Raw genomic sequence first — 15697 nt, forward strand, 5'->3', positions numbered from 1 at the left:
GACTCGATGGCACTTAACAACAACAACAATCCATCAGGAAAGACCACTCCTTGGAGAAGAACATCGTGCTTGGTAACATCTCAGCCAAAAAGAGGCAGACCCTCAAGGAGATGGATTTACACAGTGGTTTTAACAATGGGCTGAATCATAGCAAAGGTTGTGAGAATAGGACTAGGCAAAGTTTCGATTTGTTGTACATCAGGTCACAATGAGTTAGAACTGACTCCACAGCCCCTAACAATAATAAGATCATCACCTGCCCATCTATCATACTGTAGTGGCTTGATCATCACTCTGATACTAGAAGCTGTGCCACCAGTATTTCAAATACCAGCAGGGTCACCCATAGTGGACGGGTTTCAGATGACCTTCCAGACGAAATCAGATTGGGAAAAACAGAGTCTGACAATCTACTTCTGAAAATTCATCAACAAAAAACACTCTGGTTACAACAGATTATCCAGTATGGTGCTAGAAGATGAGCTCACTAAGTTAAAGGAAAGCCAAAATGCACAGCGACCTCAACAATGAATTCCAGCAGACCAAAGGCAGTGAGGACAACACAGGACTGCACAACTTTTCATTCCGTTGCATGTGGGGGTGTCATGAGTCAGAGCCAACTCTACAAAAGCCACCAAGATCATGAAACATATAGGAACTAAATAGAAGCAGTTTTTATTACTTATTATTGGTTAAGTAATAAAAACTGCCTCTAGTTCCTCGGGAGAAAGATGAGACTTTTTGCTCTCGTAAAGATTCACAGCCTCTGAAACCCTGTACAGGGTCACTATGAGTCGGAACTGACTCCATGGTACTTAACAACAATAACAAATATTTAGTTCCTGGAGTCCTGGTGTGGCACTGTAGGATAAGCACTTGACCATAAGGTCTGTTTGAACTGTAGGTTGGCAGTTCAATCTTACCAGGTGCTTCTCAGGAACACTGTACAGGGTTGCTGTGAGTCAGAACAAATTTGATGGCACTTAACAAGAAAAACAACATATTTAGTTCTAGATGAACTTGAACACATCTCACGTAAATATAGAGATCCTCTCAAGAACTGGTTTGATGAATTACACACTAATGATCAAAGAGTTGTGGACATGAAGAACATCATACAGGAAGAAAGCAAAAGATCATTAACAAGACAAGAAAGAAAAAGCCAAAATGGATGTCAGAAGAGACTCTGACTTGCTCTTCAGCATAGAACTGCTAAAGCAAATGGAAGAAATGAAGAGGTAAAAGAGCAGAACAGAAATTTTCAAAGGGCAGTTCGAGAAGAAAAAGTCAAATACTATAATGAAATGTGCAAAGTCCTGGAGTTAGAAAGCCAAAAGGGAAGTGCATACTCGGCATTTCTCAAGCTGAGGAAACTGAAGAAAAAAATTTAAGCCTCAACTTGAAATATTGAGGATTCTATAGGCAAAATATTGAATGATGCAGAAAGCATCAAACGAAGATGGAAAGAATATACAGAGTCACTGTTCCAAAAAGAAATGGATGAAGTTCAATCATTTCTAAAGGTAGCATATGATCAAGAGTCAACGATATTGAAGAAGTTCAAGGTGCAATGAAGGCATTGGCAAAGAACAGCCTCTGAGAATTGATGGAATACAAGTTGAAATCTTTCAACAAACTGAGGCAGCACTGGAAGCACTCACTCATTTATGCCAAGAAATTTGGAAGGCAGCTACCTTGCAATTGATTGGAAGAGATTCATACTTGTGCCCATTCCAAAGGGAAGTGACCCAATAGAATGTGGAAATCATCGGATAAGATCATTAATATAGCATACAAGTAAAATTTTGCCAAAGGTAATTCAAAAGCGTCTGCAGCAGTATAATGACAGGGAACAGCCAGAGGTTCATGCAGGATTCAGACAGGGACTTGAAATGAGGGATATCATTGCTGACATCAGGTGGATCTTGGCTGAAAGCAGAGAAAGATGTTTACCTGTGCTTTATAGACTATGAAAAGACTTTTGATTGTGTGGATCATGACAAGCTTTGGACAACATTGTGGAGAAAGAGTATTCTGGAACACTTAATTGTGCTCATGAGGAATTTGTACATAGACCAAGAGGCAGTTACTTGATCAGAATAAGGGGACAATAAATTGTTTAAAATAAGGAAAGGTATGTGCCAGGGTTGTATTTTTTCACCATTCTTATTCAATCTATATACTGAATAATCCGAGCAGCTATATTATATGAAGAAAAATGGGGCATTAGGATTGAAGGAAGACTTGTTAACAAGCTGCAGACGATACAACTTTGCTTATTGAAAGTGAAGAGGACATAAAATACTACTGATGAAGATTGAAGAGCACAGCCTTCGGTATGAGTTGCACCTCAACATAAAGAAAACAAAAATCCTCACTACTGGACCAATAAACAACATTCTTATCAATGGAGAAAAGATTAAAGTTGTCAAGGACTTCATTCTTCTTGGATCAACTATCAACACTCATGGAAGCAGCAGTCAAGAAATCAGATGATGTATTGCATTAGGCAAATCTGTTACACAAGACCTTTTAAGTGTTCAAGAGCAAAGACGTCAGTCTGAGGACAAAGGTGTGCCTGACCCAAGCCATGGTATTTTCTATAGCCTCACATGCATGTGGAAATTAGACAATGAGTAAGGAAGATCATAGAAGTGAGGCATTTGAGTTACGGTGTTAGAGAAGAATATTCCAAGTATCATGGACTTCCAGAAGAACAAACAAATCTATGTTGGAAGTATAGTCAGAATGCTCTTTAGAAGCCAGGATGGTCAGACTTCATCTCTCATAGTTTGGACATATTATCAGGAGGGACCAGTCCTTGGAGAAGAACATCATGCTTGGTAAAGTGGAGGATGGATTTGCAGTGGCAGCAGTAATGATGTCAAGTGTAGCAATGATTGTGAGATTGGCACAGGACTGGGCAGTGTTTCATTCTGTTGTGCATAGGGTCATTACAAGTGGGAACTAACTCAATGGTACCTAACAGCAACAACAAAACTTTTTTTTTTTTGGTATTTGCTGCTTTCAGCTTAAGATCCATCTGACAGTAGCAATGATATCCTCATTCCACTTCCTCTTCTGAATCCTGCTTGAATTTCTGGCAGTCCCCTATTGATGTATTGCTACAACCATTTAAAAATTATCTTCAGAAAATTTTTACTTGCATGTGATATTAATGATATTGATGGTTTGCACATTCTGTTGGATCACCTTTCTTTGGAATGGGCACAAAGATGAATCTTTTCCAGTCAGTTGGCCAGATGGCTGTCTCCCAAATTTCTTGGCAGAGACAAACGAGCAACTCCAGTGCGGCATCTGTTTGTTAAAGCATCTCAACTGATATGCCATCAAAGTATACAAATAGAATGAATAGGGAAGACTGCAGAAGAACCGATGCATTTGAATTATGGTGTTGGTGAACAATATTGTAAGTGCCATGAACCACCAGAACAGACAAATCTGTCTTGGAAGAAGTTTAGCCAGAATTCTTAGAAGCGAGGATGGTGAGACTTTGCCAAGAAAGACCAGGCCCTGGAGGATAGCATGCTTGTTAAAGTGGAGTGCCAGTGAAAAAGAGGAAGACCACCAGTAAGATGGATTGGCACAGTGGCAGCAACAATGAGCTCACACGTAAACAACTGTGAGGATGGTGCACGATTGGATAGTGATTGTTTCATTTTATTGTGCACAGTGTCACTGTGAGTAGGAACAAACTAGATGGCACCTAACAACATACAAATCCTGTTGTTGTTGTTAAATGCCTTCGAGTTGGTTCCGACCCATAGCGACCCTATACAGGGTTTCCGAGGGTGTAAATCCTTACGGGAGTAGAAAGCCTCATCTTTCTCCCGCGGAGCGGCTGGTAGTTTCGAACTGCGTACATCTAGGTATTTCCTTTTTTTAAATATGAATACTATTTTTATGGGCTTTATAAAAATTTTGGTGTGCATGTGTTGTTTCTTGTTGTTCAATGTCAAGTTGATTCCGAGTCATAGCGAGTCCTGTATAGAGCTTCCAAGGAGCAGGTGATGGGCTTGAACCATCGACCTTGTAATTAGCAATCCAGTGCTTATCTTACAGTATCACACCAGGACTCTGTGTTGTGTATAGAATTTTTATTTTTGTATGTTAAATTTTTTCCCTGTAACCTTGTTGAGTTCATGAATTAGTTTTAGGGTTTTTATTTAGACAGTAGTTTTGTGTGTTTTTTTTTCTTATTAGGTGGCCTTTTATTTCTTTAGTGCTATTGCACGATGCTGAGTAAGAGTGATGAAAGCAAACAGGCTTGCCTTAACACTGATCTAAAGGAGTAAGCATTAGGTCTTTCAGTCCTAGGTATAATGTTAGCTGTAGGCTTTTGGTACAAGTGCCTTATGAGAGTTCAGGAAGTTCTTCTCTATTCCTATTGTTCTGAGTTTATCATGAATAGATGCTGTTTGTCAAATGTTTTCTCTGCATTGACCAGTATGCTCATGAGATTTTTCTTCTTTAGTCTGTTAATATGATGAATTACACAGATTTTTCTTTTAATGTAAAAAAGGCCACTTTTTATTGTAAATTGAGTGAAGGTTTACAGAGCAGATCACCAGTTTTACATTCAACAAATCATCCACTTCATTACAATGATTGCCTTCGCCTGCATGTACCATCAGTTATTCTACTTCCTGTGATCCTTGTTTCTATCCCACCCTCCTTCCCAGTCCTTTGGAACTTTCTACTTAGGTAAATGCTGTCTTTACTAGTGTTGCTGTCTCCCTATATAAGTAACTGCTTTGCTGAAAATTGAGCCACAAAGGTGAGCTGAGTTCCAGACCTGAAGGGTGTCTGAGGATCACAGTCTCAGGTTCCAGTCTTTCTGATCAGTAAGCCCATACCTTTTTTTTTTTTTTTTTTTTTAATAATTTTGAATTTTGCTCCACATTTCCTCTCACTCTATCCAGGCCCTTTCTAATGTGCTCCCTTTCAGAGCTGTTGGTAGTAGTAACCGGGCACAATCTAGTTCTTCTGGCCTCAGGATGGTGGAGATGGACGTTCACAAATACACTATTTTTAAGAGTAGTTTTAGGTTTATAGAGAGTACCCACTGTTTCCATATAACTTCTTCTCCTTTCTATAGTTCCTATTATTAACATCTTACATTGCTATGGCATACTGGTTAAAATTGATGAACTAGTATTGACACAGTATTAACTGAAGTGCATGTTTTATACTAGAGTTCACTCTTTGCAAGTTTTTGACATGTATCCATTATAACATTATGCAAAATAGGTGCCTGAACCCCACACTGGAGATTCCTATACTGTCACCGGAGTCCTGGTGTGACGCAGTAGGATGGACTCTAGACTGGTAATCACAAGATCTGTGTTTCAAATCCACCAGTCACTTCTTGGAAACTCTATACCAAGGTCACTGCGAGGTGACTGACTCAATGGCACTTAACAACAACAATTACAGTAGACAGGGCCCCAATTTTAGAAGAAATCTCCACAGATGATATTAATGACCAGTCAGGGCTGTAACCAATGATATAGTATTGCAGTTAATTCAGCATAGAATGGTGTCTAGTATGCATGCAATTCATGCATACATGAAAAGCTTAAAATCAAAATGGCTAAGTTTACATTCCTCTCTCTGATGCTGGAGTAACTTGGAACAAAAAGGAGATCGATAGCAGGTGGGAGGATGATATCACCTGAGTCCCTAATACCTGTAACTTCTCCCATTCGTCAAATGTATCTGTCTGGCAATTTACATTCCTTAGGTCTTGAGACTGCCAGGGCAGATGGACCTTTATAGTATAATCAGCAATCAAGGGCAAACTCAAATATTATTGCTGTATAATACTTTATTAATAAATAGTTTCATAGAAAAGAAAAAAAAAACACCTCACTGTCTTACATCATATCATCTTCAGAAGTGTTACAATCCAGTGACAAACTGCATTTGGAGAGAATCTTTTAAATCCATACTGTATGCCACCCTTTGTTAACACTGAAAAGCAGCTCTACACCTCACCATTAAACATTACAAAAAACACCATTTCAAGGACTCTCACATTTTCATCTCTTTCAAAGCAGTCTTATATTCTATGTATGACAGACAACAGAGCTGCTCTCATTTAAAATGCTTCAGGGTAATAACAATCAACATCCCCAATTTACCACAATTCACGTAAAAGTCTTACACATGGGGTCCAGATCAGAAATTAGGACTAATCAACATCAGTGAGTTTTGGCTGTCCTAAAACCACAAGCTGGGTAAGGTAAATGTCCTGGGAAATAGGGAATAGAAAAGAAGTAAGATGATCAATACCTAATATAATACTTACAGTAGGTATCTCTTAACTAGTTAACCTTTCTGGCACCTACAAAATTCAAGGTTTAGTATTACACACCAATCTTGCTGCAAAAACACTGAGAACTCATGTATCAACTAATGCTAGAATACAGTATTTTACTTTTTAACAAAGTGTATTCATTTAAAGCATAATTGATAGAAGCAAATAAGACAAAGCCCAAATTAGGATGCTAGAGGGATTCCACTGTTAAAAGGAATAGATTGTATAAATAACAGACTCTTGAGTTTTTCTTCTAATTTTAAAATACAGTTTTACTTCAAAAGAATGGGTTCCTTGAAATCATAGCCTTTCTATCTCCAACTGTGACAGGTGCCAAAGGAGAGACAAATGCCCAGATCCACAATTAAAAAAAAAAACCCTAACCCTTTTCCATCCCCTGGGTAACCAGATATCAGCAGCAATTTCAGAAGTTGTACAAGACAGCAAGAACTTGGCTTTAACACAGAAACAAACTGTATATGAGGGGATTTCAAAAAGTTTGTGGGAAAATTACGTTATCTTTTCATTCTATTTTTCCATTACCTTTTTTAAGCCCCTCATATCTGCTGTTAAGCCCATGACCCAAATGACTAAAAAAAAGGATCTTAGAAATCTCTGAGAATAGAATGTATTTCAAACACATGCAAACACAAGACTATTGCATATCATTTTTAGTTGAGGTCAAAATTTTAAAAGCCCTATTTCCCCAACGAAGCAGGGAATTCATTATAATGTTTTCTTCATTTATGCCCCAGATTAATATAAACCCAGTCTAAAGATACCACTTATCACTTCTTTCTAAACTTAACTTTATCTTGCAGCATGAATGGAGTAATGACATTTTTCAAAGGTTTCATCTTAAAGTTTCTTAGGTCTACAAGAAACTAGAAATCACTGAAGGGAAGTGAGTGGGACTGGGTTTGTAGGATCCTTTCAGAAACTGCTCTTGGAATTCTTCTTTTATAGGGTTTCACGGTCAAATGAGCATATATATTGAGCTAGCCAACATTACTGTGTCTAAGTGTACTCTTCTGGAGTGTTGCCTATAGAGGTTAAATCTCCTTTGACTCAGATCTGGAAGTTCTCTGTACCAGGTGTTTTAGGTAAAGACTGATTTGAGACTCTGATAAAGCCCACCTGACAAATGTTGCGTCAAAGCAGGAAAGGGTAAAAAACAGGAGTAAATAGGCAAAGGGAAGATGTTTCATTAATGCCAAGTCATATACAGTGAGATCCAAGGATGCCACCACGTTAAATTTGATTTTAAAAAAACAAAAGAGGAAGCTCTTTTCAGTTCTAAATCATTTAAATATTTTTCTAGTATCACTCCCCTAGCTTAATCACTCTTTTCCCTACAACCCCTAAACCACATTGCAATTCTTTCAAGGCCAGCCCTTCTGAAGAGCTGATTTTTAACTCTGTTAACTCCGTGAAATCTCTGATAGTCCCTCCCACTCACACCAAACCCAAAAAACTAAATAAAAAATAATAATTACCTTTACACATTTTCAAAATATACAAAAAAACTCTCTTCTGAAGAAAATAAAACTCTCTTTAACAAACCTATAGAAAATAATGAGTGTGTTGTACTCTGGGCTATTTCTCTCTCTCCCTCTCTACCCTGCAGAATAATTTCCGTAGGAACAGACCAGGAGTGCAGTAGGATTCCTGAGGGCCATGGGGTGTTATTCAGAGTATAGAGAAGAAAGAGTGCTGAATGAAATGCTACCCAGTTCCTCTTATCCATTCCCTTCCATGTAGCTGGTGGGCTCTCATTTCACATTTGACTGAGTGATTACCTCAGAACTTGGAAAACTGACACTCTCTGCACAGTTTCAGGTTAGAAGGATCTGACGGACAACAGCACCGAAACCTACTCTCATTGGAGCCAGGGCCATTTCACAGAAGCCTCTAGCCTGAGAGAAACTGATGGGATTTCTTTTCCTGTCCCACTCTACTGACACACACCTGTACGGAGCAAAAATGTTAATACATGAACACAAAGACAATTATATTTCAGTCCTGTTTACATGAAATCTGAGTACAAAATAAAACTCTCCATGTAACAACAGATTTTGAATCATCAATGGCCACATAGTCAATGGATATTGGATAAAAACCAAATCTTAGTACAACTGAAGACTTCATAGAACCTGAGAGTTGGTTGTAATAGGATTTGACCTGGATTTAAAAATGGCACATCATTCAAACAGTGGTTGGGACCATAAAGGGCTCTCCACAAAAGCCTTCTACTGCAGAAGACAGTCTTGGGTGGTAAAGCAGTATATACTTCCAGCACTGAACTACCTAAGCACTTGATATTTTGCAATACCAGCAAAACACAAACTCTACACCTTACTGCCTCACACCTGGGATCCAAGAGGTCTCTGTACCCTAAAGATAACTGTGCTGCCAGCTTTGCATGGGGAAAGACAGGAGGTAGCTAAACTGACCTGTGAATGCCCTCTCACTTGGCTGGGTGCATCTTAGCAGTCAGGGAGTCTCAATCATCAACAGGTGGACTCCTTCAGTGATGAGTGTTTGACTTGGCATTTATCTGTAAAATTGAAGAGCCACAGATACTTGCAACCCCAGGAATGGACTGAATGGCTACTTCTCAGTTCACAAATGGAAATCAATGACCCCACTCACTTCATCATCCAACACTTAAACAGAGAAAGCAGAAGAACAAATGATCCTGTGAGAACTCAGTGCAAAGAGTCATACATTTCATGAATTGGAACACCAGGGTTTTTTCTTGCTTCTTGGCCTAATCAATCTTTTGATTCCCCTTCGAAGGAATCCTTTAGGTACATCAAATGAACTGAATGAAACTGTGTCTTTAATGTATGACTCAATGTAATGTACAGGGTCAGCCATACTAATGTTAAGATCGTAGAGGGCTAGACTAGCAATGAAAATCTTAGGAACTATTTCTCAAGAACCAATGAAAAGGTTTTGTTTTTTCCTTTCCCTCAATTAAAAAACACACTGCAGGCATATAAATGTCTTCCAAAAAATGAAAAAACATGAAGGCTTTCCCTGGTTCCATTGTTACTTTACTTTAGAACTGTCTGCTCTGAGGAGGGAAGGAAAAAAAAAAAGATGTTAAGTAGGGTTGGGACAGGAGGGAAAACCTACAAAAATATGCCATATACTAAGATGTTGTGCTTAATTAAAACAAGAAAGGCGATCTTCTGCATTCTGTCTTTCCAACTGTGAAAGTTAAAACAGGCAGGAATCAAGAGACCTGGGCCTATGCTGGGCTAAGAAAGCATCCTCCAAGCACCCCTAGCCTCGGACATGGGTCAGGTCCAACAGTCTTTTCAAGGGGCCACTTACCCAGTGAGTTGTGTTAGCTATGGATCAGGTATGGGATCTGATGGAGGCTGTCAAAGCTAGAATGTGAAAATGAAAATGAAAAGGTGCTGCTTGTGGGCATCCTGAATCATACATATATTTAAAAAAAAACAAAAAACAAAAACTCACAGATAGTACAAACTCTAGGAATACAGAGAACCCATGCAAGAAAAGCTGCCCCTGTAATGAGGCAGCTGTGAGGAGGGCAGCAACCTGGCATGATCCATCCCTTGGAGACCCAAGGGAGCAGGGCCACAATATCCACCCAACAAGGATCTTGAGAGTTTGCTATTCATTCATTTTAGGGAAAAAAACCTTGCTATAAGGTCTTTCCTGTAGTGCCCCCATACAGATCTTGGTGAGTGCCCATAGGCAGAGAGAATAGACCTAGCTGGAGCTAGGATACTTTCAATAACCTTATTATCATTATTTTTTCTTAAAATAAATTCCACCAACTCATAAAGCTCTCATCTGCAATCAAATGCAAAAGCAGAGCATCCTACTCAGAGGCTCTGAAACACACATATCAGCCTCAAAGCAAATCGGCCTTCCAGTCTCAGGTTAAGACTGGCTCAATCCAGAAAAGTAAGGGAGAGGCTCCTCTGGAATCCTGGGAGACAGGAAGGAGTTCCTTCAGATGGGCTTGTACAGCAGAGTAGTGACATACTTTTTCTTGTAGCGATGAGTTGCGCTAAGGACCATCACACTGTCCTGCAGGGAAAGAAATATATACCGCTAATTCATTCATTCAGGCTCTTCCCACCCATCAGTCCTCAGTCAACAGAGACCATTTGACAGAATAGAGAAAGGTTGGTTTTGGAGTAAAATTGGATAGATTGAGTTACTGTCCTGACTCCTACCACTACTATATTCATAGTCTTATGTAATCTATTTAATTTCTCTAAGTCTTTTCTTCTCTCTCATCAACATTAAGGGGCCTCTAATGAGTCCTGGTGTGGCACTATGGGTTAATGCACTGGACTGCAAGGTTTGCTTGAATTGCAGGATTGGTGGTTCAAGCTCACCAGTGGTTCCTTAGAAACCCTATACAGTGTTGCTCTGAGTTGTAACCCCCTCGAAGGCACTTAACAACAACGATTACATGAGACTAATGGAACAATACCTGACATACAACAGCTCAAATTTTAATACTGGAATTAAAACCAGCCATAAATAAATCAATAAAAGGAAGAACTAGCTCACCATCCATGAAGTCTTAAATGTCATGAGAAGAACACTAGTGCAAAGTGACCCTTTTATAAAACCATTTTCAAGTCCCAAGGCAGATCTAATTTCCATCAGCAAGAAACTAAAATAGTCCTCTCTGATCTAGTGGGCACTCAGGAAGTCCACTCTTAGATCCCCAAATCCTTCCTAGATAGACACTCAATCCAGTGGACCAATTCCAAAGAGCCAGAACAATAGAGAAGAATCACAAAAGGATCAAGTCCAAGTTAAACCACAAAGATGAAGACTCTTGCCAATGTCAGAACCAGTATGAATAGAGAAAGTGGTAGCATTTCCCATCCCAGACTTATGTTGCAGACCATGGGTATATCACAGGAGCAGATACCAGGCCTGCGGACATCAACAGGCATCCAAAGAGTAGTCACAGTAGGCAGAATTCCATCAGATCACAAAGAATCCATGTTATTATATGTAATTGAGAAAACAATGCATCCTCCTATCTTTCCCCCTATATATTATCCACAATGAATGCTTCTCAGTTTAACATCCTGTAACAAGAATATGCTGATTATAGCCTAAATATAATAGAGGCAAGGAACATAAAATATCCAACTCTAGGAAGACTTTAGTAGAAATGAGGAGCAGGTGAGAGACAGAACTACCTGGAAAGACCTGGCACAATGGTACACAGGAAAGAACATGAGGTAGATAGGAGGACTGGACCTCAGTCCTGTCTCTGGTACTTACTGGTAATCTGACCTTCTTTGAGTCTTAGTTTCTTTATCTATAAAACAGGGGTTAAAAATAAAACTTACCTCACAAAGTTATTATAAAAATTAAATTCAATAATATATACTTAAAAAGGACCACATAAGCCGTGAGTCAGCTTTCTTTATCAGTGAATTCCTTAATCTGGTCGTACTTCTAAGAAATAGAAACAACTTTAAAAATTACATTACTGGTTCCCATCTTGTTGGTGGTGGTTGCTGTCAAGTCCATTCTAATTTATAATGACCCCATATGACAGAACAGGGTTTTCTTGGCTGTAATATTTCTGGAAACAGATTGCCGGATCTTTCTCCCATGGAGCCTCTGGGAAGATCCAAACCACCAATCTTTCAGCTCACTGCAAACCACTTATCCTCTGTACCTCTCAGCGGCTTGAGCCCCATCCTAGGTGTACTTCTTTAGAACCTCTGGTATAGAACCACAGAACTTGTCTTTTTACAAACCTCCCCAGGTGATGCCGATGATGACCAGACTAGTCTGGTAATCACTGAGCTATGTAACAGCCAAACCACAAAGACACAATAAGACAAGAGTACGGGTACGTTCAACCCAGACTCTAAAGTAGCAGCAAAGCCACTGGAGGACTCGAGAGTTGGAGGAGATTAAATCTGGTCTCACAGTTAACTTTATTTCGTGTACAGGAGATGGAGGTCCTTGAGTACCTATGCCCCAACTGTCGACAAGTAACACATGTCCACCTTTAAGCACGTGGAAGCCTTAATAGCACATTCAACTGTTCTTTGAACAAGTAGTTTAAACTTGCTTTTTTTCTCTGACGTGATGTGACCAATTTATTCCTCGACTTCTCATTTTCAAGAATGACATTCTACCGCTATAAACTCAAACTTAAGTATTTGGTACAAACTAAAAAGAAGTTGCCAAGGGGGAAAAAAGACCATAGGATCACAGGTCATTTGACAGATACAGAGACTGATACTAATACTGCAATGCAAAATTCCTCAGTAGTTAAAAAAGTTCTTCCTCCTGCCATCTAACCCTAACTGTCAGCTTCTGCTTCAGTGAAGCAGGAAGGAGAGCGGGTAACCACTGGAGAAGATGTACTTCCCTCATCCTGTGAAGAACCAGGTCTACCACTTACTTTAATGGACAGCGCATAGAGATGGTTCAGCATAACATGGTTGGGCTCAGGGAGCAAAGCTGGGTCACACTAAGAAAGAAAAAAAAACCACATTTAATGGTGTTAAATGACTTAAACTATAAGAACTTACTCTTCTTAGGAGCTCTTTCCAACTAATCAGAAATGCTCAACTAGGAACGTGTTTTCTTTTGAAACAACACACCCCTCTCTCACCTCAATTTATTCCAATAGTTCTCATTACAGAAGATTAAGAAAATTTTGAGTCCAAGGCAGAAACCCAAAACCTCAACATGTATTAATCATCTTTGATAGTGCTAAAACAAAAATCTAGACCACAACGCACATATAGAAATTTATGTTAAAAAGGTAAAAAATACTCTTAGAATCAATTGGATTGAAGAGAGATGTATATTATTTGCAACTGAATGAGAAAACCAGTTACACCTCTTTCTTCCATCTCCAAATGACAAGTATTCCTTTTACTGTGCTGACATACAAGCCCCAGAACTTGATTCCAGTAATCTACAACTCTGGGTCTGATTTGATATCAGTAATACATTCTCAACCGGAACAGGATAAAATGCTAAGTTTTAACATCAGTACCTGAGGAACCTACAACACAGTCCTAGAAAAAGAAACCTGGAATGCTATTTATATGTATATGATTTATACTGACCACATTTTGTTCCGAATCTCTAAGATTATAAAACTTTGGCCCAAATGGTTCTAGTGACCCCAGATGCCCTAGAAATATTAGGAGATACTCACAGAAATGTTAGTGTCCTTGTTAAGAATAACTTGGAGAAGGTGAGGAGGAAGGATGGGTGGGGATTTGAATCGCTCCTCAGATCGAAACACATACATTTCTTGACCGTAAGGTCCTGGGGGTGAGCTGGAAAGATCTGGAAGGTATTTATCCAGATAAGAGGAAAAGTTGGGAGAATTAGCAAAAATTCATGGAAAAAGCATATGGCTCAAACATAACAACAACTGTGAGGCTAGTACAAGACTGGGCAGTGTTTCATTCTGTTGTGCACTGGGGTACACAGGAGTACACAGGGCCCTTAGGAGTCAGAGATGAGCTGATGGCACCTAACAACAACAGGAACAACATCAAATATATAAGGAGCCCTTGTTAAATGCTTGACTGTTAATTGATATGTCAGTGGTTCAAACACACCAGCCACTCCAGGAAAAGATTGTGTCAATCTGTTTCCATAAAGATTTTACGGCCTGGGAAACTCTATGGGGCAGTTCTACTCTGTCCTATAGCACTGCTGACTTGGAATCAACTCAACGGCAGTGAGTTTGGTTAGTTTCCAATGAAAATATTTATAATAATCAGTGTAACAGCCCAGAACATAAGACAAAATTAAAATATAGTGATAATTGTTGTTGTTGTTAAGTGCCGTCGAGTCGGTTCTGACCCATAGCAACCCTGTACAGGGTTTCCGAGGGTGTAAATCTTTATGGGAGTAGAAAGCCTCATCTTTCTTCCACTGAGGCTGGTGGATTCAAACAGCTCACCTTCTGGTTAGCCACCCTACACTCTACTACCAGGGCTCCTTAGTAGCAGTGACAGGCTTTAAATCCACAAGTGAGAATGGTGTTCCCTGGGAATACAGGGCATAATTCTATAAACAATACCAGCTTTCAGTGTAAAATAACAGGCTATTAACTCTGAATGTTACTGGCAGAACATTTTTCTGGCACATTAGTGAATCTAAGTAAAGATGAAGGCCTTGAAAAAAAATTATATTGGGGGGGGGAGGGTAGAAGCATACAGGTCTTTACTTCTACCAAGGACTCTTCAAGTTACCAGAGAGTTAAGAAAGTGTCAGCAAATATACATACACAGAATTGTGTTACTACTGTTTTTCCTCCTTTTTTTACCCTAAGGACTGCCATACTACTAGTTGCATTTGTTGTTGTTAGATGCTGATTGTTGACTTCTGGCTCATAGTGAACCCATGTAAAAGTAGAACTGCCCCATCAATCTGGGAGCAGATCACTAAGTCTTCATCTCACAGAACTTCTGGGCGATTTCAAACCATCAACTTTTCAGTTAGTAGCTCATTGCTTAACCACTGCACTACCAGGGATCTTCTAAAACTGTAGGACTGTCAGCCAAGCTGATACTGGAGAGCTATGCTAAGGCAACTAAGCAAGGCAAGTCAAGGTCTCATCTATGATATTTGCCTTATTATTACTGATGGTATACTTTCTATTTAATCTTTTCTTTTATAAACCAACTCACAAAGTTGGTTTGAACCGCAAGATTGGTGGTTCAAGCTCACCAGCTGCTCCTTGGAAATCCTATACAGGGTCGCTATGGATCGGAACCAACTCAGTGGCACTTAACAACAACAAAAATGGTGTGGTGCTATAGGACACTACCAAAAGTGAACAAAACCCTTAAAATATGACTAGAGATAACTGTTCAAAAGACAGTTCATGTCCCACTATTTTTGTTGCATGCTGTTGAGCTAGTTCTGAATCATAGCACCCTATACAGGGTTTCTGAGTGCAGCTGGTGGGTTTCAACTGCCTACCTTTCAGTTACTAGTCCAGTGCTTCTCCTATAGTACCACATCATTGTTGTTGTTGTTAAGTGCCATTGAGTTGGTTCTGACCCGGTATAGGATTTCCAAGGAGCAGCTGGTGAGCTTGAACCACCAACCTTGCGGTTCAAACCAACTTTGCAGTCCAGCGCATTAACCCACAGCACCATACCAGGGCTCCCTATACCCATTAGTGAGTTAAAAGATAGAAATAAAATATACTAAGCTGAGACGGACTCCTGGTGTGGAGCAATATAGGATAAACAGTGAAAAACTAACTGCAAGGTCAGTGGTTCAAACCCAACAGCTGCTCCTTGGAAACCCTACACAAGGCCCACTATGAGTCGAAACCAACTCAAT

The 15697-nt window shown here is 39.5% G+C and overlaps 1 protein-coding gene across 1 annotated transcript in view; it reads right to left on the reverse strand.

The window, feature by feature from the left end:
- Window positions 1-9881: 9881 nt before the first annotated feature.
- Window positions 9882-15697, reverse strand: part of PRKAB2 (protein kinase, AMP-activated, beta 2 non-catalytic subunit) — an 18042-nt gene continuing 12226 nt past the window's right edge. Inside the window, exons 5-7 of the mRNA XM_006861316.1 lie at window positions 13545-13678; window positions 12777-12845; window positions 9882-10411 (exon numbers count right to left, since the gene is read on the reverse strand). Coding sequence (XP_006861378.1) covers window positions 10334-10411; window positions 12777-12845; window positions 13545-13678 — 281 coding nt within the window. The 3' untranslated portion in view covers window positions 9882-10333. The remainder of the gene's footprint in view (window positions 10412-12776; window positions 12846-13544; window positions 13679-15697) is intronic.

Source organism: Chrysochloris asiatica, unplaced genomic scaffold, assembly GCF_000296735.1.
Source record: "Chrysochloris asiatica unplaced genomic scaffold, ChrAsi1.0 scaffold00042, whole genome shotgun sequence".
NCBI lineage: Eukaryota > Metazoa > Chordata > Mammalia > Afrosoricida > Chrysochloridae > Chrysochloris > Chrysochloris asiatica.